This window comes from Nansenia antarctica (genome assembly GCF_963989245.1).
Source record: "Nansenia antarctica genome assembly, chromosome: 13".
In the NCBI taxonomy this organism is placed as follows: Eukaryota; Metazoa; Chordata; class Actinopteri; order Argentiniformes; family Microstomatidae; genus Nansenia; species Nansenia antarctica.
In genome coordinates, this window is record NC_137683.1 from 13,910,343 (window position 1) to 13,934,342 (window position 24,000).

A 24,000-nucleotide genomic window follows, 5' to 3' on the forward strand; every position below is an offset into this window, starting at 1 on the left:
TCTGCCAACATGTTGCTGCCCAGTCAGAAAGAATGACGCACATAAACAACAAGCTACCAGTCCACGGCCATGCGGGGGGGAGGGGTCTTGGAATATAGTATCCAATGAAATTGCAAGCTCAGTCTCCCATCACTCCATCCAGTTCAATCCAAGCTAAAACACTGAATCCAAAATTCTCTGAACCCCCAAAAGAGGCGATCTGTTGGTATAGCTATGCGAGCCTAGTATTAGAGCTACCTTGGCTTAACGTGTTTCAGTTCAGAACTGCCTTAGCCAAGTTGATCTTGCTCGGTGTTTCAGCCTGTTTGACAAGCTCAGAGTTGGCCAACAGCACTTGCTCCTGTCTCCTGGAAATGTTTTCCTTCCTCTCTTATTCACTCCCTTAGCCTTCGCACAACAACAGCAACAACTTGAGAGTGTGACTATTTTATTGTCATTTTGCAGAGAACACAAAAAGTGGTTCGGGCCAATGGTGACCAATTGAATTTGTGCATCCGATATATCATAGTCCTCAACAGCTGTGCTAAAAGCTTCTCCACAGACATAGTAACTCATATTTAGCATTTTTAAAATAAAATAAAACTCCCTTCATTAATAATAAAGATGTATCTCCCGGTGACACACATGGTAATTTACCTGAGAGCTATTCTGGGTGTTTTTGGAAGCGCCGTTTTTATTTTGTTTTGTTTGTTACCATGGGCACGTTGGCACTTGATTGCAGTGATTATGCTTGAACCAGACTAGGAGAACACACACTAGTGGCACATTGTATTAGCACCTGAGGAACATTAGTCAGTGACAAATAACACATTTCTCTTGGTAGAGGGGTTTCTATTATCTGTTCCCCCTGTCATCTGACTGTAGGATAGGCCTGACTGTATGAATGGTTCTTTCTCTGGCGTGAGCCTCCTTTGTATGTAAAGGTGGGAGATCTGTTGAAATGCACTGTGATTAGAGAGATTCCGCTGTGTATTGACTGAGGGCCCGGTGATGGCGAAGGCCTGGTGGTGTAGAGAGAGAGGTATTGTGAGGAGCAGAGGAGGAGAGGCTGGGGAATAGGGGCTCAGTTTGAGGTGCTGAAAAAGCCTCCACCTGAACGCACCGCTGCATCCTAATAACTCTTCAGCCCCTGAAAAACCTTCTCTCTCACTCAGCAGTTGTGAAGGGCAGACACCTGGCTGTGTGTGTGTGTGTGTGTGTGTGTGTGTGTGTGTGTGTGTGTGTGTGTGTGTGTGTGTGTGTGTGTGTGTGTGTGCGCGCGCGTGTATGTGCGTGCGCGTGCGAGTGCGTGTTCGTGCGTGCGCGTGTGCATACATGTGTGCATGCATGCGTGTGTGTGCCTGTGCATACTCTCACCAGTGTTATAGAGGTCTTCCAGTGGTAGTTAGATCCTGCTGACTGTATTAGTTCCTATGGCTGCCATGGCGATCTCTCACAGCAACCTCGGCACACAGAACATGCATCGCATGCTCATCGCTGTATATCCGTCCAAAATATTGACACTCTATTATCTTGGTTTGAATGTATTTTTTTGTATTTATGAATAAATAATCAACAATCATAAATATAAGCATTGCTGATTAGGATGCATGAGAGATCCTGTTACACAGTGGAATCTTGTTCTTATTCAGGCCATGCTCTCCTGTCCCTCACAAAATAAGCATACTCTGTCATGCACACAGAAACAACATTACATTTGTATGTCACTAGCGTTTTGTCCCACCTCTCCTCTTATCTTTACTAATCTGAAAGGAAATAAAAGCAAATAGCAAAGCCTTTGTGATTTTCGACAGTACACATCCTTTTTTCAACCCCAATAGATTGGAATTTTGACATCCGTTTGATGGAATGTGTTCCAGTCTCGCTCGCGTGCGCGCGCGGTGGGGGGGGGGGGTAATCAGGTTTCACACCCCAAGTAATGTATGCAACCCTGACACAAACACGAATTGTAACCTCTTCTGTCTACTACAAACGGTCTCCAACAAAGGATCCACCGGAAAAAAACAAACTGAGCCTTGACTGCTGGTGGGGTTTCAAACACGTGTCACAAATCATATTTCTCAAAGATGCATTTGTTTAGACAACAAAGAGGGAAACACTGTTTGTGTTTGAGCATAACATTGCTACCCGGTGTTTTTCAAAGTGAATCCTCGTCCCTGCTTCTCAGACACACGGTCAGCTTAGAGACTGTGAACATCAATTAGCAGAAGTCTGGCAGACAGTGAGAGAAAGTGACAATGACAGCATGCTGACGTGACGTGCTCCGCTCTCCTCTCTCTCTCTCTCTCTTCTATTCTACTTATCGTGTTCCATCCCTTTGTTCTCCCACTCTCTCATCTTGTTCTCTTGTCTTGTATGTCCTCTGTGTCCTTTGTCAAAAGACGGAGGAGGATGACTTGGTGTTGACCCCGGACGGTACCAGGGAGTTCCTGACCTTCGAAATCCCTCTGAACGACTCGGGCTCCGCCGGTCTGGGGGTCAGCGTCAAGGGGAACCGGTCGAAGGAGAACCACGCCGACCTGGGTATCTTCGTCAAGTCCATCATTAACGGAGGGGCGGCCTGTAAGGTAAGGAGTTCCTCGTCGATTGGTCGGTTCGTTATTCCCTCTGCCTTTGTTTTCTGTGGCTTCAATCAATCATGAATATAATAGTTTTTTGTTACTTTATTATAATTTTTTGGGGTGGGGGGTAAAATGTAATGGACCTATCGCTAAGCCACGCCCCAAAATAGAAATTGTCTAATCATATCACAGCAAAAGTCACGACAGGCAGAAAACTCGGACAAACAACTCGCTAATATCTGATGGTGAAAAGCTTCTAGACGAAATATTCTTGTCATCTTTTAAAAAATAAGTATATTACTTGCTGTGGTAAATCAGAAATCAGAAATTCGCCAACTCCCGCCATTGTAAGTCATTGAATGTCATTCAGTCACTGTCAGTCAGTCACTGTCAGTGAAGCTCTGTTTGTTTGTCTGAGTTTTCAAAGGGGGCGTGGCTTAGCGATAGGTCCATTGTTGACCTCTGTAGCTACGTATGATATTTATATGGTACAGCCGTTATGGGCCATGATTCCACGAGACATCTTCTTGCTAGAACTCTCAAATATCCAATACATGACTGTTAATGTCCCCAAGCATTAGTACGGTAAAGATACCGTTCCTCATTGGTTTGTATCGTTACTTGGTGTTGCTCTCAGGACGGACGACTGTGGGTGAACGACCAACTGATCGCCGTCAACGGCGAGTCGTTGCTAGGGAATACCAACCAGGAGGCCATGGAGACACTGCGCACATCCATGTCCACAGAAGGCAACAAGCGAGGGACGATCCAGCTCATCGTGGCCAGGCGGGTCACCAAGTGCAACGAGGTAACAGAGGGGAGGGGTGAATAATGCTAATAGTGCTAGAGACTAATGGCTGATATAATGAGATGCTTGGTTTAATTGTCTGGACTTTCGTTCTGTAGCTTCGCTTTTAAGTATTCTGACTCGAGGCGTTTGGATCTTGTTTCCACCACTTCAGTCCTTGTCTTCCTCGAGGCCTTGGCTGTAGTCAAGTAGGAGTGATGGAGAGAGGCAGAGGGGATGGAGTACCCTGCTGCTTTGAATGATAAACGAGAGCTTTATTACTTTTACCTTGCCATAGGCGTCCGTCGGCGGTCTATCCTCTAATGGTTTGGATCTTTGAGATAGCTGGAGGGTGGAGGGAGGGGGGGGACCATTAGGAGGGTAGTACCACCTTGCCAATCTTCAAACCATCCCGTTTTGATATGTGATATTTCCCTGCTTTTCCCCGATCAGGCCGTGTTTGAGCTGACAATGTGCTGAACGGTGATATCACGAGAGAGCTACTTCAGGGTGTGATGATAGGCAGACAGACAGAGAGAGACCACCACAATGAACAGATAGAGAGGTTTGATTGAATAAGAGAGCGAACGTGACTGGGTAGAGTTGTTATCTGGTAATAGCAGAGGTGAGAGGATCGCAAAGCATTTCAGCCACTGGAATGTCCTCTCCAGATATAGTGTGGTATCTTCTCGTATGCATGCCATCTAACAATTTTTTTTATGTCTGATGTTGTTGGTTTTTCTATGGGCCAGATGAATCAATAGTGGGAAGCCGGAGTTGAGAGCTAGTTGTATTCAGTGGATACCGAATATGTGTGTGTGTGTGTGTGTGTGTGTGTGTGTGTGTGTGTGTGTGTGTGCGTGTGCGTGTGTGTGTGCGTGTGCGAGAGCATGTCATACTCACAGATATGGGATATTTCCCTGCTAACATGGAAACACATAGGAATCTCCCCCCTAGTCCCCCTGCAGCCACTGGTCTCGGATCAGATTTGATTAGCGATGGTGTGGGGCTGATTGGTACCTCTGTCCTGTGGCGGTGTGTCAGTGGTGGACCCCATGCTATGACCCTGGAACCTGCCCTGCCCTTCACCCCCCCCTGGTACCCTATCTACCCCTCTGTAGGATAGGACACATGTCCCTCCTGGGAGTGCCTCAGACCCAAGGTCACTCCTATCAGTCCACCCAGTCACTCTCTCACCCCCCTCCCCCCGCCCCCTTTAATCCCAGACACAGGGGTGTAGTAGCCCAGAGGTGTGGCAGAGAGAGGTTCCTCCACAGAGAGAGAGACAGAGAGAGAGAGAGAGAGAGAGAGATGGCAGGGGGGTGTAGGGGGAAGGGGAGAGGGAGAGGGTGCACTAATACCAATGAAAAAGGAGACCAAATAAAAACAATAACACCCCCAACCCCCCCGGTTGCCTCACGGCGACCCCCCCCCCTCTCGCCAGGCAGGCCTGATATGTCATGAGGACGCCGGTTGCCACTGTCACAAAGCAAAGTGGGAGTGAACGCGGCAGGGCGACATTAAAATGAATAAGATCCATCATTGTCTGCGAGGAGAAAAGCCAAGCTGCGCGCACTAATGCATTTGAGAGAGGGGAGTTTAGTGGATGTATTGTGTCCTGGCCACCCGGTAGAGAGAGAGACTTCTGGAGTGGATTCTGCATTGTGTTGGTATTCAGACAAGAGTGTCTTGGCCCGTCTTGGTCATTAGACGAACAGTCCAAAGGAGCATTGTTTCGTTTGACCTTGGACGTTGCACGCACGCACGCACGCACGCTCACGCACACACACACACACACACACACACACGTGGCCTACACAACAATCCCCCACCTCAAAATCCCTACGTCCTACATGGTGAGGGCAGGGGAGTGTAGCAATACTCTACACAAGCACATTCGATCTGAATGATGAGTAAAGTGGTTGAGTAGGTATTGTCAACCCCCATGGATGCTCTGTCTTAGTTAGAGGAGCTGGACTAAATGCCCTTGGTTTAAGACAAGCTTGGAATGAAGGGCTAGTCAATGTGGCCGTGGGCCTTACAGACAAGGGTATGGTCGTGAGAGGGGATGCCAACAGTACCTACGTCCCTGAACTAGATGTTTGGAGACATTGTATGGATGGACGGACAGTACGTAACATCATCATATCAGAACGTTCTAGAATAATTATTTTTTTGTCATCCACCGAGGAACATGTCTGAGAAAGTATAGTTTTGACCCAGATAGTGCAGTCGTGTGATTGGTCACTGCAATTTATGTTTGAAGCATTAGAGTTTAATCAATGCTTCAGACATGTAGTAATTTCTCCAGCTATATGCATTCTATTAATATAGTGTCACACGTGTTCAAGCAATTACATTCTAGAAAAGTCATTTCAATTCAATTAATTTTTATCAGTACTTTAAAATGTACTCGTGTTTTTCATAATTTCTTTGGTACTTCTCTTCGCCCTTTCAAACAGCTCTTTCTCATGTAACCAAATAAAAACAGACTTAATTGACTGAACATGTTATCAGTGTTTCACTTCCACAGGGTTAGTGTTAGGGTTGTTCAATAGTGATACGATACTGTCAACACTTATTTGTCTGACATGGAAGAATGTGTTGTCTTATAGTTTACCATGTCTTGTTATTAGCTAGCTATGACAACTGAACAATCAAATGTGTCTTATTAAACAGTGTTAGGGTTACGGTTGATTGAGGATCTTTCAACCTATGATGTCAGATGTTTCCTTACCTTGAAAGAAGTCTATGGGCCAGGAATAAACTTGTATCCGCTGATCGGGGCTCATTTGTGGCCAAATCACCTCAAAGTAACTTCCAATCATGTCAGAGAGGAGGTGATTGTTGCCCCTAATCTTGTTTGTTTTTTGCATCCCTCGCATTGTATTTGTGTTAGCGGTTAGCGGTGGCTAACGTTAGATGAAGTTAGTAGTGGCTGTCTAAACATCTCTAAAACATGAATGAATGAATGAATGAATGAATGAATGAATGGTCTTTATTGTCATTGATATAGTACAGGTACCAAACAACGACATTTGGGAGGGGGGGCTCCCCTGGTGCTAGAAAAAAAAACTAAAAAACAAGAAGGGAAAGGAGCTGGTTTACATAAATAAAGGCTATGTACACTATCCACTATACTATACTATACAAATAAAACACTGTGCTGTACTCTATGCTATGCTATACCTATTCTAACATTTCCTATTCTCTGAACCTTATGTACCCTAGGGTTGTCATATTGCACATAGTGTTATTGCACATTCATTTAAAGTGTCGCAGTTTGCAGGTTTGAAATGTACACATTTGTGTTTCAGTATTACACTTGATTTCAATCTAGTAGCTGCCATCAATTTGTCTAGATTGTCCAGGGCCTAGAACCTAGGTCTTTGCTGTGTTCAGGGCCTGAATGGCCCTGGGGTAGAAGCTGAGCTTCAGTCTGTTTGTCCTTGCGAACATGCATTAAAGATGAACGTTTTCTCCTGGCCCATAGACTACTTTCGAGGTAAGGAACCATCTGAGTATCTAGCTTAACAATAGTAGAAATATCCTGAACCAACCGTTAAAGGAGTCTAAACTAAGGTATGCATTTAGCTTTGAATTGTAAATAAATACATAACGTGTATTTAACGTAGGTAACGTGTTTGTTCTTTTTACTACCGGGATTGTTTTCAGCGTGTGACTTGTGGCACATGTTGTTGTTCACCTCAAGTTCATACTTGTGTAAAAGTCTGTGCTGCAATTCAACTTGTGAGAGTAATTTTCCGCTGCCTCCAAGGTAGTTTGGTGAGAAATCGCTGAGGTCTGAGACTGGCAGTGGCACAACAACAGGATAGTGTGTATTGGGGTGGGTGTGTGTGTGTGTGTGTGTGTGTGTGTGTGTGTGTGTGTGTGTGTGTGTGTGTGTGTGTGTGTGTGTGTGTGCCTGTGTATACTACTATGTGGGGACTGAGGTCTGACAGCACAACCACGGTGTGGGGACTCGAAATCGGTGTGGGGACCCAAAACGGGTCCCCACACCGATTTTCATTGAATTTGGTAGAAAAAGTGTTGCTGATATGTCTAGTGCAAATATTTCTATGTTTTAAATTTTGACCCACACTGCTACATAAGTCTGAAAAGAGTGCTTAATCAGTGTTTAGAGTGCGCCCCTAGTGGCGAAATCGCCATTTTTTACTATTTTTTTCACAGAAATGGCAGAAATTTTAACACACATTTAACACTCCTGCAGCCAATCATATGAGCTGCCTGTCTGTCACGTGCACTTTGCATCAAGCACATGATTGGGGGTGGAGACAGGTGTGCAGGTTTGGCTGAAGATCTAATTAGTGGGGACGGAGCACACTTCGTTTCGCGTTGTGCCGTTGGAGAATAATACAAGATTGTGCGCGAGTGTGCGCGCGAGACGAGTGTGTGCGCGCGACGCGAGAGTTTTTGCAGGGTGAAACGCTAGCAAATATACTGGCTGAGTGTTCTGACAGAGAACGCTGGTTAACATTGGTCTTATTATTGTGACTAGAAAGTGTGTGACTATAATTCCATGGTGTAAATAGCAGTGGCGGCTGGTTTTTGGGTGGGGCACAGGTTATGGCACTTGTTTTTATTACCTTTCCATGTTTTACAAAGCAAATTCCTTGTATGTGTGAACGTACTTGGCAATACACTTTTCTGATTCTGATTCTGATGGGGGCATGCTTTTAAAATCTGTACCTATTACAGTATTTCCATAATTTCCTAATTCATATTTCTCCATATTTTAATAACGCAGGGTATTTGCAACATAGCAATTACCAGGAAGTGAATTAAGATATAAGATAATATGGGACCTTTATTGTTAAAACTATACTGAGCACAGTTCCCTCTCGAAAAGGTTAAATATACACCTCGTTCCAAATTATTATGCAAATTATATTTTTATCAGATTTTCCTAAATAGTCGATGCAAATGACAATCAGTATAATTTTCAAGTCATCAACCGTTAGAGTATAATTCAAATGTTATTGAACAAACCTCCCAATGATAACAGTATTTTTTTTTTTAATAAAAAACTCAAAATGCACTGTTCCAAATTATTATGCACAACAGAGTTTCAAAACATTTTATAGGTTGTAAAGAACAAACAATTGTGATGAATTTAGGGTTAGGAGGTCGTATTAGGAGGTCATATTTACTGAAATCAAAAGCTATTTCAAACAAAAACATCTTACAGTTTTTCTCAATTGCTTTGGTGCATTTCTCTGATCAGAATTGAAATTCTCATAACTGTTAGTTCAACCTCCACAACATTTAGTCATTTGTGCACATCATAGTAGCAGTTTCTCATTCCTTCAAACAAATTGCAAATGCTTTTGGACATGCATCAATTGCTGTCATACAATTCTCTGCTGTTTTATAACATTATCATTTGCTTATGTCATGTCAGTCAAAATGAACTATACTTTTGGATGCTTAATAGTCATTCCCTATAAAACTAAGTCCTCATTTCATTGCTTGAGTCATTACATCCAAAAATGTTGAACAAGTTGTCAAAATCTGTCAAGCAAATTGTATACATTTCTTTATCATTTTTCCTGAAAATGTCTCCCAAATTGAACAATTTCTCTCTGTTATTGTTCACTACAGTAATATGGGTTAAAGCCGTATATCTCATGTTTACTGTACATTACTGTAATTTTACTCTGCACCACATAGACAAGACAAGGCAAGACAACCTTGCAGAGGTGGAAAAGGGCCCCTTTTTACTCCACAACAAGAGGAAGCCATGTGTGCAATGGTGATTGCAAACAATGCCATAAGGTTGAGAGAGATACAAAGCGCTGTTATAGAGGATGACAATATCTTTGGGAATATTGAATCCGTTTCAATCGCTACAATTGACTGCTCAGGAGAAATGAAATGCGCATGAAACAATTGTACAATGTGCCATTTGAACGGAACAGCGACAGAGTGAAGGAGATCCGTCACCAGTATGTACAGGTAAAACATTTATGTGTTCTATGCATACTCTAATGTCCAGTGCTGTAAACTGGTTACTTTGTGTAGTGCCATGCAGTACACTTACATGACAATTCATACTGTACAATATGTTGTCCAAAATGAGTTTTTTTCTCTCTCTCTCTATTCTGGGATAAAGTGTGTACTGGAGCTGGAGGCCAGGGAACCGCTGCACACATTCATATACGTTGATGAGGCGTTAATCTGGCAAAAGGTAGAAGGCGTGGCAGAAATCACATTGGACAGAGAGCAACCATTGATGTCCCACGCCAACGAGGAGGGAATATTACAATGTGTGCAGCCGTCTCAGAAAACGGCGTCCTCACCCATATACCCTGTCTTGGTCCACACAACACAACATCTGCTGACTTTTTTAGACACTCTTTACAGGGACATAATCCCTGAGAATGAGAGGGGTCTAAATGGAGACCATCTGAACAAGTATGTTGTTGTATGGGATAATGTGCGTTTTCACCACTCAGATCTGGTCAGACAGTGGTTTGCAAGCACATGAAAGGATGCTGGTGGAATATCTCCCTCCCTACTCGCCATTCCTGAATCCAATAGAGGAGTTTTTCTCTGCCTGGAGGTGGAAGGTATATGACCGGCATCCACATACCCAAATGGCCTTGCTAGCAGAGGGTGGATTCGCCACTCAGGGAGATACTTTCCTCGCTGCATTACCAGGGATGATATTCGCTGTGATGTCGATGAAAATATGTGGCCAGACAGACAGGAACGTCTGGATGTCAATGAATGATTTACAGTATGTTGGATGTTCCAATTCAGTTCCAATATGTACTGCAATATTGTTTACAGTTGTGCACAGCTCTACCCAAAGGGTGTTTCTTATGTTTGTGGTAAACAAGTTTGTATTTTTCTTTTGCACAATGCTGTGAACAAATTAGAATTGCAAAGAGCATATGCAGTAAAAATGTGAAACATAACTATTCAGCGTCTTGTACTCATTTACCTCACTAAATACAGTAATGTGTAACCCACTGTAGATTTCAAATGGCTGTGCAAATAGTGTATAGTACTGTCTTGAGCATTTTCAGGTAGTGTCACCAAGATCTGACTTTTTGCATTGGAAAACACTTAGAGTGAACTGTCATAATGAAAACATGACAAAGCCATTTGACTATCTTGTTCATAAACAATGGTGTCAGGACTTTTCATTTTGATGACACTGACACTTTCATTGACATGAATACTTGCTTTTGAGGAATGAACTATCCATTTTGAGCAAGTGACACGCTTTTGCAGGTTAACACCTAGGTTTTGCAGTTTGTACTAATTGTTCTGAGAAATGCACTAACTGTTGTGCAAATGTTAATAGTGATGTGAGAAATGCACCAAAGCGACTGAGAAAAACTGTAACAGGTCAAGTTACATGTTAACATAGGACCCCTTCTTTGATATCACCTTCACAATTCTTGCATCCATTGAACTTGTGAGTTTTTGGACAGTTTCTGCTTGAATTTCTTTGCAGGATGCCAGAATAGCCTCCCAGAGCTGCTGTTTTGATGTGAACTGCCTCCCACCCTCATATATATTTTTGCTTGAGGATGCTCCAAAGGTTCTCAATAGGGTTGAGGTCAGGGGAAGATGGGGGCCACACCATGAGTTTCTCTCCTTTTATGCCTATAGCAGCCAATGACACAGAGGTATTCTGGTGATGTCTCCCCTCCCCCACCCCAACCTGCAGCTGACCTGGCTGTGACCTTTCAGAGGGCCAAGCAGTATGGCACCAATTCAGTCTGAGAAACAGACCAACAGAAAATCTGCAGCAGTAGTTTTATTAACAGTAGACTGATTTTATTTTAAGTTTATATCATTCTAATAACATACTATTGTGATTTTCTTTTTTTTTTTATCTGTATTTCCTGTTTTTTCACTGTTAAAATATATTGAGCATATAATTGAGCGCTGTTTGGTGATACATTGGGCTAGAGACTAAAGTTCAGGAGGTCGGCAATGTTAAATGAACGGCTGAGGCCTGAGTGTGCTGCTAGCTGTGGAAGGTGCTGTGTGGGGGAGGGGGAGGCGAATAGTGAGTGACTAAATTGAGCGCTGTTTGGTGATACATTGGGCTAGAGACTTGAAATCACGTTTGGCTGAAAGCTGGCATCCCACTGATGGCCTGTGTCTTTTTCTGTTCCCCTGGCTACATAGGAAGTGTCCCTAAAGTTCAGGAGGTCGGCAATGTTAAATGAACGGCTGAGGCCTGAGTGTATTAGTAATAAGTACTATATTTGTAATTTTAAGGAGAGTTCTGTAAATGCGTTAATGTAGTGTACCAAAACTGTGTATTAAAAATGACAACATTCTCAATCATGCAAGCCATATAATGGTTTAAATTATAAAAACATTTAAAACTGTTGTTTTATCTTTAAATAATTACAAAACATAAAGGGATTAAGCAGTTCTACATTTATGAATAATAATTATTCATCTTGTTCCAGAAAACCAGTTATTCCCGTGTGCATTGAATGCAGCAGTAGCTTTGGGGAAAGTTTGGAGGTGCAGGTGGTTAATTGATGTCTCCCCGCCCCAACCTGCAGCTGACCTGGCTGTGACCTTTCAGAGGGCCAAGCAGTATGGAACCAATTCAGTCTGAGAAACAGACCAACAGAAATCTGCAGCAGTAGTTTTATTAACAGTAGACTGATTTTATTTTAAGTTTATATCATTCTAATAACATACTATTGTGATTATTTATTTATTTTTTTAAATCTGTATTTCCTGTTTTTTCACTGTTAAAATATATTGAGCATATAATTGAGTGCTGTTTGGTGATACATTGGGCTAGAGACCTGAAATCACTTTTGGCTGAAAGCTGGCATCCCACTGATGGTGTGTGTCTTTTTCTGTTCCCCTGGCTACATAGGAAGTGTCCCAAAAGTGAGCCTAAAGTTCAGGAGGTCGCCAATGTTAAACGGCTGAGTGGGGAGGGGTAGTGAGTGACTAAATTGAGTGCTGTTTGGTGATACATTGGGCTAGAGACCTGAAATCACTTTTGGCTGAAAGCTGGCATCCCACTGATGGTGTGTGTCTTTTTCTGTTCCCCTGGCTACATAGGAAGTGTCCCAAACGTGAGCCTAAAGTTCAGGAGGTCGGCAATGTTAAATGAACAGCAGAGGCCTGTGTGTTGCTATCTGTGGAAGGTGCTGTGTGGGGGAGGGGTAGGCGAATAGTGATTGGTTCTCAGTTAACAAGCAGGCCCAGGAATGCACAAAATGCATCCATTTTCCAAAAGCTACTGGCTTAATATGCTCCATCACAGTTTGATGACTTTTCAGGGTTTGACTTTTACAAAGGATATTGTATGTATTTATTTTAACCCTTTTAAGAGTATTGTCATATATGGTGAGATTACAATTATATGAACTCCAACTGCAAGTCTCACAGTGCTAAAGTTAACAAAAAGCATATCATAAACATTCTGGTTATTTTATTTTAGTAAAAAAATCGCTCTCTGCATGGCTGACATGGTGGGAGAGAAGCTAAGAGAAATTCTCGATTATGGACATGAGTGCGCCAGCACGGCACGGGTCCCACCGTGAGCCGGTCATGAAGGAAGGTTAATTGAACAGAGCGAGGCAGATTTCAGCAGAACAGAAACTTAACTGTGTGGGGGAGGGGTGCAAATCAGTGCTCTGTCTGCATAGTGCACAACTAAATTGAGCGCTGTTTGGTGATACATTGGGCTAGAGACTTGAAATCACTTTTGGCTGAAAGCTGGCATCCCACTGATGGCGTGTGTCTTTTTCTGTTCACCTGGCTACATAGGAAGTGTCCCAAAAGTGAGCCTAAAGTTCAGGAGGTCGGCAATGTAATGTCAATGGAGGCCTATCCCCAATAAGTTAAACCCTGTTTGGCCATACAATGGACTAGAGACTTGAAAACAATTTTGTCTGAAAGCTGGCATCCCACTGATGGTGTGTGTCTTTTTCTGTTCCCCTGGCTACATAGGAAGTGTCCCAAAAGTGAGCCTAAAGTTCAGGAGGTCGGCAATGTTAAATGAACAGCAGAGGCCTGTGTGTTGCTGTCTGTGGAAGGTGCTGTGTGGGGGAGGGGGAGGCGAATAGTGATTGGTTCTCAGTTAACTAGCAGGCCCAGGAATGCACAAAATGCATCCATTTTCCAAAAGCTACTGGCTTAATATGCTCCATCACAGTTTGATGACTTTTCAGGGTTTGACTTTTACAAAGGATATTGTATGTATTTATTTTAACCTTAAAGTTCAGGAGGTCGGCAATGTTAAATGAACGGCTGAGGCCTGAGTGTGCTGCTAGCTGTGGAAGGTGCTGTGTGGGGGAGGGGTAGGCGAATAGTGAGTGACTAAATTGAGCGCTGTTTGGTGATACATTGGGCTAGAGAGTATTGAGTTACATGCTAAGCTGTATCAGTGCTAACTAGAGTACTGAGTTACATGCTAAGCTGTATCAGTGCTAACTAGAGTACTGAGTTACATGCTAAGCTGTATCAGTGCTAACTAGAGTACTGAGTTACATGCTAAGCTGTATCAGTGCTAACTAGTGTATTGAGTTACATGCTAAGCTGTATCAGTGCTAACTAGAGTACTGAGTTACATGCTAAGCTGTATCAGTGCTAACTAGAGTACTGAGTTACATGCTAAGCTGTATCAGTGCTAACTAGAGTACTGAGTTACATGCTAAGCTGTATCAGTGCTAACTAGAGTATTGAGTTACATGCTAAGCTGTATCAGTGCTAACTAGAGTACTGAGTTACATGCTAAGCTGTATCAGTGCTAACTACTGTACTGAGTTATATGCTAAGCTGTATCAGTGCTAACTAGAGTACTGAGTTACATGCTAAGCTGTATCAGTGCTAACTACTGTACTGAGTTATATGCTAAGCTGTATCAGTGCTAACTAGAGTACTGAGTTACATGCTAAGCTGTAACCCGAGTTAACAATAACTATACAATTATAGTGACAATAACAACAATAACATAGTGACAATAACTCACTATGTCAACCCGAGTGCGCTCCCGGGAGATTAAACAAACGCACCCAAAGTCTTCAAGGGTTCAGGGCTTGGATAAGGGCTCCATTTGGGATTCAACCAAAGTGTGTTAAGGTGTTCCCCAGAAAGATGGTAACATCTGAAAGTGTGTTAAGGTGTTCCCCAGAAAGATGGTAACATCTGAAAGTGTGTTATGGTGTCCCCAGAAAGATGGTAACATCTGAAAGTGTGTTATGGTGTCCCCAGAAAGATAGTAACATCTGAAAGTGTGTTATGGTGTCCCCAGAAAGATGGTAACATCCGAAAGTGTGTTATGGTGTCCCCGGAAAGATAGTAATATCTGAAAGTGTGTTATGGTGTCCCCAGAAAGATAGTAATATCTGAAAGTGTGTTATGGTGTCCCCAGAAAGATAGCAACCTGAGACTCCCCACATGGGTGGAAGAAGTCATGTCTTGAAAAAAGTATTGAATATTGCTAATTTGAAGTGAGATTCTGGTTCCTGAATTTTTTCTGATCATGCCTGATTTTTCTCAGTGCTGTACGGTGTCTAGAAAGGGGTGTCCCCACACGGGAGGTCCTAGTCATAATTGTCCCACAATGTAGCATAAACAAGTATGTGTGTGTGTGTGTGTGTCTGCATGTGCGAGTGTGTCAGTGTGTGTGTCTGTTTGTTGGTGTGGGTGTTTTAGGGACAGAGGGCTGGGGAGTCAGTTGAACAATTTAAATGACAGGTTTTCTTTTTTAAAATGGAGATCTGTCTCTTTCTTCCCAGAAGAAGCTTACAGTTTTTTTTACGATTGCTATGTCGCAAAACTGAAGTCACAGTGTCAAAACTCTTCATACAGTCTGCATTACTAACATGCATCTTGGCTAAACACTTCATACATGTCTCAAAAGAAGCTTGTTCACTGGCAACAATGTTCACTCAGAAAGCATACACAGTCATTCATAACACTATGGCCTACAAAACACTAACAACAGGGAGCATTACATAGTTTGAATGATTTTCACAAGAATGAATATTTCATCATAAGAATGGTTTGATTACTGTAATGTAATCATAGAGAGAATAGTTGACTGTACAACAGTATTAGGCAACAAGAACACTATGACCTCATTTGGGAGGATATTGTCCTGCTGCTTTTGGGTGGTCTATTTCTTAATAAAATATGCATTGCACTCTTGACTCAATTATTTCAGAAGTTAGTTTTTTGCTGTGCCAAACTTTTGTAGCTACAATGTGTGTGTGTGTGTGTGTGTGTGTGTGTGTGTGTGTGTGTGTGTGTGTGTGTGCGTGCGTGCGTGCGTGCGTGCGTGCGTGCGTGCGTGCGTGCGTGCGTGCGTGCGTGCGGGTGCGTGCCGTGTATGCGACTGTGTGTGTGTGTGTGTGTGTGCAGGCAATCTTAACTGTACTTCTCCCTCTTCTGATAGATGAACCCGTTGTTGTTGTTTGGTGTGAGAGCAGTCTGGAGCCAAAGCATTGCAGTAATCAGAACAGCAAGCTTTGCTTCACACAGCTACTTTCACAAGCCAGACTTTCTCCAAGTCTGCTGAGGAAGATATCTTTATTTTTTCTTATTACTCACCCTTATTGTAAAGTTTAACTTTTTACATGATACTATTTATAATATGCAGTATTTCACCTACAATCTGGTATGGATGTGCTCATTTCTATTCATGAGAGGGTGTGTGACTTACTGCCTGAGGACGCGTCTCTGATCGCTGCTGTCCCTCGGTTCACTCCCCAAGTGTTTGATTTAATTTATTGAAATAAATATATTTCCAACATTTTACTTACTCAGCAGAGTACAGTAAAACTCCCTCAAGGCGTCCACCGAAGACTTTCATGTAACACGTTTCCCTCTCTTGACCACTTTAAAAAGTGATGGTTCAGCCTAGTTTCATGTTTAGGTGAAATAGCGTCTTACTCAGAGTTGTCTTCATAGGCCAGTCTGATAGAATTATAAGGTTCTATCTCCATTTTTGTCAAAATTGAGTTTTTTTACATAATCTGATCCATTAGGTGTTTATTAATGCCTGTGTGGTGTTATTTTTAAAATGTTGAAATGTTTTAGTTAGTAATTAATAAAATACAAAGGTTCCATCTCACAAAACATAATGGAATGTCTCTGAACTACCCTAAACGGAGATAGAACCTTATAATTCTGAGCTCACGCAGTTAGTGAAGGATTCTCTGTTAGCTACTTTGCTACCGCACCACAGACTAACAGTCATCAGCTCTGCCTCCAATTGACAGGATTCCAACATCCGTAAGTTAGCGTGGTTTAAATGAATTGTGAGAATATCTTCCGAGAAACTTCAAACGAGGTTTAGTCGTGGCTATACTCTGCTAGACAAACACGTTCGTGCCTTTTATTGTAATCGCTGTGAAAGTTCTCTTTCAGTCGACTCGGCTCTACGCCTCACAATGGGATAATGCACCCTTGCGTAGGCCTTCCCTGTTTTGCGTTTCGCATGACTCACCCTGCACTATATCCAAACTACTTTATTCAAAACATGACATGTCAGTTACGGACTAAGGGAGTGGAGGACCATTCTCACCTTTTTTTGTTCTGTCCCTGACTGCTTTCTTATAGCAATCAGGCCGTTTGCTGTAGCCAAACTTGACGTTGAGCTTTCCCCCTCCACCCTTCTTGGTTCCCCCACCACCCTTCCTGAGCCCTCTCCACTCTTCCTGGTTCCCCTCCACCCTTCCTGAGCCCCCTCCACCCTCCCTGGTTCCCCTCCACTCTTCCTGAGCCCCCTCCACCCTTAAACCAACCATAGTCTTACCTCAGCGTGCCAATCCCCATGTGTTCACCTACCTGGTGAAGCATTATAGAGAATCATTATCCCCCAGTCTCTCCCTACCAGCCGACATTGAACTCACTGCACTTATGAAAAGCAAGGCCGTCTTGTGTTCGGCCATACTTAATAAAACATACACTGTACAAAATATCGGCATAATATGCATGCCCTGTCAACAGTGCTGACGTTCACGATACAAGACGAGAACACAAATGAATGACGTCGAACATCAAGGCCTTCCGCCGCCTTTGAAGGCTTTGAGGAGCCTCCGTGACCAGTGTTGCCAGATGGGATTGTTTTCCAGTCTAACCACAGTCTAAAAAGGTGATCATAAGTAGCCAAATTGGGGCGGGAATACGCCCGATCTGGCAACACTGCCAGTGACTGGTCAAGAGCCCGCCAGGTTCCGCTGGGAACAGCCCGGGCTATGATCTGGTAATGGAACTAATAGTGATCTCACTGCATTATTGATGAGATAGAGGAGGGTGGGGCGGGGTAGGGAAGAGGCATCAAAAAACCTCCTTTCAAAAACCCCTGCCACCGCAGTGCCGTACGTGGTAGAGGATATAATACATTCCGGCTTCCAAAGAGAGAGGAGGCGAGAACACAGGAGAAAAAATCGTCCCTGACGTAAGAGGACACAAACTGTCCATTTTGCATACCCATAGTGGATCGTAATTCAGCGCGGGACGTTTATGCGAGTTGACACGGGGAAGGAAGTGGCTTGGCAAACAAAAGATGTCCCACAGACGGGGAGAGGACTGGGTCGATAGGGCCTTGAGAGAGCTATCAATCAGCCCCGGCCCAGTAAATTATGGTTTTATTAGTATTGAGCTGACCGATCCGGAGGGGCACCCAGGGCTGCTCATACCAGCCTAGTTTAGATGCACTCCACACAAAAAAAGGAAAACGAGAAGGGAGAGATTTGTGGTGACCTCTCCCTGAACGCAGTAATGGCAAGTGATTGAGGCCCCATTAGATCATGACACGGGGAGACGACGGTTTAGTTGATGTCATGGTAGAGGGGAGTAATTCATGAGAGGAGATTTGAGAGAGAGAGAGAGAGAGAGAGAGAGAGAGAGAGAGAGAGAGAGGGAGTGGTGCATGTTGGGAGATGTAGTTTGTACCATGGTCATGCTAGATGGGAGTAATTCATGAGAGGAGATTTCAGAGAGAGAGAGAGAGAGAGAGAGAGAGAGAGAGAGAGAGAGAGAGAGAGTGGGAGCGGTGCATGTTAGGAGATGTAGTTTGTAAATGAACCAGACATAAATGGAAAAGTAGTGGTACAGGAGCACTTCCTGCTTCCCCAGCCTTCAGCCCCAGCTGGTTCTCTAGACTAACCCATGTAGGACCAATGAAGGAAACTCGAATCGGTCCAATTGAGGGAATGATTCATTTAAGGCAGGCTTGAGTGCAACAGTGGATTGCAACAGTGAGATTGCATATGAGTATAGGAGTTCAAAATGTTCACTGTGGTCTTTATATGCAATATGAACGCACACACACACACACACACACACACACACACACACACACACACACTCACACACACACATGCACGGGGGAGTACACACACACACACACACACACACACACACACACACACTCACACACATTCTATGTAATATTTGATATTTTACATTTCACTTTCATTTTGTATTCTCCTGCAACGCCAACGTCGAATGAACCTGAACCCAATACTTTTACTCTGTGTACCCGTACCACTGATGTAATAAAAGCAATCCGGATTCCGATTCCGATTCCGATTCACTTAACAGCATTTCACAACACGACGCTTTGATGCAACTCAGTGTTTCTAATCCACCGGCTTCAAAGCCCGCCCGCCAGCCAGTACAGATAGAAGGATTTGCAATCCTGCGGTAAGGTGTCCACTCCCCTCGCAAACCCCAGGTGACGGTGTTGAATACAGAGGAGAGAGAGATGGTGAGAGAGGGAGGGAGCGCCGGGGAGGAGAGAGAAGCTCCGGGCGGATGAGGGGAACTAATGGGACGGAGGTACAGTTAGCCACTGGAGAGGCGGGCCCGGCCGTGGGCAGGATGCTGCAGCTTAAGGACTGTAATTAGGGCATTAGGGAAAGGTGGTTGGATTATGGTCCCCATCAACAGGCCAGGGAGGCAACGGAATGCCCAGAGAGCATCCACACACACACGCACACACACACACACACACACACACAGGCATTGGCTTTGGACAAGCACACTAGCAGTGCCTTCATCGAGGTGAAACTTCATCGAGGTGAAACTCCTCCCAGTCACCAAGGTCGTGGAATAGCTGATACACACAAGGGCGCTTGTGGCATCCGGTGGGAACTGCAGGAAGGAACTCCTGACTCGGCTATGGATGACTCACCAGGCCTTCAGTCAGCAGGATAATCCTGTGTGAAAATGAGTAGATTAGGAAAGATTAAAAGATGATGAGATGATGAGTGCTGGTAGTAATAACGCTGAAATGCACACTGACGTACTGTACTGTACACACATGCTCTCGGCGTCTCTCTCTCTCTCTCGCTCTCTCTCTCTCTCTCTCTCTCTCTCTCTCTCTCTCTCTCTCTATCTCCCTCCCCCTCTCTCCCCCTTGCTCACAGACGTGCAATACACAACACACACATATACACACACACACACGCAGTACAGTATAGTCTCTTAATATCAGTCCACAATCTAAACCTTTCTTGTTTCTATGGTGACATTAGTCCATATGTTTGTTTGTTTTTCATTTCCCTGAAATGTTTCTGTTATTTTTTTCGTGTGGCTTTTAAAAAAAAAAAAATGCCTGCTTTCACCAGATAAAAAAAAAAACAGAGTGAAAAGCCAATAAAATAAACCCTGTTTTACAATTGAAACCTTACTGAGCCCCAATTCATCCTGGCCCAGGGTTTATTATAAGGCTGAACGTAGCTGTGGCTTTGATTGTAATTGCATTGACCCCCCCGCCCCCCCCTTACGCGCCAATCCCTCCCTCGCTCTTATCAAACCCTGCCTAGATAAAGTCCTCTCCGCTCCCAACTTCATTAAACCATCTCATTTATATTAAACAGACGATAAGTCTCTCCCCTGACATCGCCGTCCCTGGCGTGCGACCCCGACTCCCCGTCTCTATGACACCGGTCTGAGGCCAGGCTCTCTCCTCCACAAAAACCTATAACTTCTCCTACAATATGCTCCTCTTCTTGTTCTGTTTTTTTGTGGTGTCCTCCTTCCCTATTGCTGTAGCTGTAGGCCAGCGGCCAGGCTTGTGTTGTGAGACATCGCTCTTTGGGCTCGTGGTTCAAAGACGCCCGTTCTGTAGTGCGGAGTGCTGTCCTCTCTGGACCTCTCTAGCTGTGAGGCATCCTCTATACTAAGGCCCTGATCAAGGGAGAACTCCCCCACAATCCCCCTTGGCTGCCCCTCGTAATTGATGAAGCATTGTGAGAAACCAGGGTCTCTGTTCTCTCTTAACCATCCGCACATGGCTGTTCACAGGTGACTGCCAAATAGCGTTGTATCCTTCTTTTCATTTATTTTGGGTCTTTTTTTTGTGGGAAAGTTCTCGTTCCCTCTCGAGGACCGGAACACATTTACAGAATAGGCAGAACTGACAAGTATTGCACCATCCGTTTGACTGAGATAGTGCTACGGGAGGCTGGAAACAATAGCTACTCCATTAGTCCCTAGCTAAAGCTCAATAATAGCCTTTCTTCATTGCCACTCAGGGATGGTGTGATGTTAAAAGGGATTTTTACATTGAGTGGCCGGTTTTCTCTATAATCACTGGTCCGATACATCGACCCAAAGCAAATGTCACAGGTCCATTTACTGTAGCTCATTCGAGGAGGCAGCTGTCTATGGGAAATCCATGGTGCTTTATTCCGACTCTGAACAGTGTTCTTAGCGTGGCTCTAGCCCTCCGTTCCACAGCGGCAGATAGCGGCTTATGCTCTGAGGCTACACATTGGTATCTCACCTAGAACCGCTCTGTCAAACTGGCACGTTTTTTATTTCAAATGTTTTTTATTGAGCCAAAACAATGTTCTCAGATTATGTTGCATCAGCGTTCATTTTCATTTACACAACAGATATACACAAATAGATTAATGTATTTTCAAATATAAAACTGGCAAGTCTTGAGAGAGCAGTTTGTTTGTTTGTTTGTTTATTTGGATCCACCATTAGATACAGCAAATATGCAGTAGCTATTCTTCCTGGGGTCCTCAGTGTGAAAGTACTGGTGTTACTAACCCATGACATGGAATGGAGGAAAAAAGTCCTGTGTTAAATGGTCGAGGCTAGTATTTACAGGCTAACCCGTATTGATTGCATCGTGTCTGGGCCACTGGCTGCATGTGTAAACGTCTCTCTCCTCCCTCCCTGCAGGAGGCCCCAGGAAGCCCCCCGGTGCAGGAGCAGTCCCTGGCCGCCCTGCTGGACGATGAGCGCAGGATCTCCCAGACCCTCTACGGAGCCGTCGACAGTATGGCCATCGCCCCCGTCCCCCCCACCCCACCACGACCACCCATGATGGGACGCATGGGTAAGTGAGCTGACCTCGCACACCGCCACCTCCACCCCCCACCCCACATCACCCGTCACCCCTTCCTTCATCACCCCCCCCCCCCCTCCCCCCCCCCATTGTTGTATAGTCAGGGGTTCATGTCATTCCCAATATATCTCCCCTTCACTCTCACCCTGCATGATTTCACACAGGTCAATTCCCATTCCGCCACCTGCTCAAGTTCAGCTCCGCTACTGCCGGTGAATAGGAATCGGCAATTCAATCTTCAACCAGTCACTCTTGTCATCTCCACATCGACCCCTCTGCCACAGACTCTGATAGGGGAGACTGATACAGTGATGGGGGGGAGGAGGAGGGGGCCGGGGGGGGCTGATTCAGAGTAGACTAAGCCCAGATCGGCCTATGTCTTGCATCGCTGTGCCACTCTTGCCAATGATCTCCACCACTAGAGATCAGAGAGAGTGTCAGAGCCGTCTGATGGCTAATTAAACCTCTAGATCAATAGGGCCCTGCACTTCTCTCTCTTCTCCCTCTCTCTATCTATTTTTGTTCCTTCTCTCCCTCTCACCCCTATACTCTCAAATCAGTTGCCACAGCTGCCTCCTTAAATGACAAGCACCACCGGCAACATCCTTTCAAAACGCCTCGAGTCTGTGATCAACAACAGCTTGTAAGAGGACGGTGATGAAATCTGAATAGTCCTAATATACGAAAACTTCCAAGGCTGCAAGTGTGAGTCAGAGTAGCTAGGGAGTAACGCAGAAAAGTTAGGGGAAGTTTAAAGAGGGGTCGATTGGGGCCGATGTTATTGGCAGACTAAGACAAAATCGTGTCTTGTTTCTTAGACAGATTCTCGATTGTACAATGCCAATCGACCAACTTCTCTGTGAGTTACAGCAATGCTCGTTGTTGGAAGAAGCACATTCAGAATGAAAACACGTAAAGACACCGATGGAAATGATGTCCATCTGACAGAAGCTGCCCTTGTAAATGGACATGGTGTTTACTGTTTACTGGTTGGGAATAATAAGAAGAAAAGCATACAACTGTATAAAGAGATACCAAGCAGTTTTACACTGACTCCAGGACAGCTTTAATACAGATATAGATGTGACTGTGTATTTCAGAATAGAGTCATGGTGTTCTAGACTGGGATAAGACATACTCTATCACTTGGGCTGTCTGGTTTGTCAGTCACACACACAGTTTCAACCGTATACTTTACTACAGGTAAGTTCACTGCATAAGGCCTGGAAATGGAAAAGACACTGTTGAACAAATCAAATGATTACTCTCAAATCTCTCCCATTCCACCCTGTTAAAGTACCACAGAGGAAAGCCTAACTCAATCAACCCTTTGAGTTACTGTGTACTTAGTAGTGGCTATGTTCTCTATACAGTATGCTATTGCCCCGCATGGCTATAAATAAAGGTAAATGGAATAGAATTATTTGCTGCGATAGAATTGTGACCTCGCTGTAACTACTTCAAGTCAATAAAGTAAATTGTAAACAATATATCTCTCCAAACCGTTCGAAAACATTTAAAATATACAGACATTATGTTTGTTAAAGTCTTGTAGCTGATACCAAAAAATCCAACCATTGATTAAAGATACTAGCATCCAGGTGCACAGCTTTGGACTTCAGAGAAAATGTGACAGGGTCTGGTGAAAAAGTTGCAAGCTTTCAAAGGATGTGTCATACATTGAAATCTGAATAGTTGAAGAAGATATGCTTATTTGAATGTTGGTACACCTCAAAGCAAATACCGGAGAAACTCTCTCTGAATCAAAGCAGACGTGTTTGCTGCCATCGCGTTGGTAGCTAGCTAGATAGCAGCTAAGAAGGAACATCGCTATGAACTTCTAACTGCATGTTTAGCACATCACAACATGCTGATAGAACATCAACATGCTAAAAACCCACAACTACACATATTTAGATCATCACACAGTCCTTGCTTTTGAACACGTCCTAAAACGTACGTTTGTTTACAACGTCATGTATCACTACCCCAGTAGCCTGAATCAGGACGGCAGATGATACAGTGAATCCAATTAATCACAACTTACAAAGTATTTAGTCATCCCAAAACTGTTTATTATATTGAGTGGGGTCTTCAACATTGAAACTTTCTTAATATGAAAAGAAACGACTTGAGAATTGCCAACTTACAGGCTGTTTGAATCATACAACGTGCAATTAATCACCATGGCAACGGTGAGGCGATGTAAAGAAAAAAAGAAGAAAAAGCCATGTCGGGAAGGGTGCTATTCATCTGACTGGATAGTGCCATCGCATTGATTGGGCGAAATGAGGCAAGGCTCCCGCGCATTGATC

The 24,000-nt window shown here is 44.0% G+C and overlaps 1 protein-coding gene across 1 annotated transcript in view; it reads left to right on the forward strand.

The window, feature by feature from the left end:
• Positions 1-24,000, forward strand: part of pard3aa (par-3 family cell polarity regulator alpha, a) — a gene marked incomplete at both ends in the record, with an annotated part of 345,696 nt that overhangs the window by 185,467 nt on the left and 136,229 nt on the right. Inside the window, 3 exons of the mRNA XM_080544006.1 lie at positions 2,382-2,567; positions 3,199-3,369; positions 21,520-21,676. Coding sequence (XP_080400132.1) covers positions 2,382-2,567; positions 3,199-3,369; positions 21,520-21,676 — 514 coding nt within the window. The remainder of the gene's footprint in view (positions 1-2,381; positions 2,568-3,198; positions 3,370-21,519; positions 21,677-24,000) is intronic.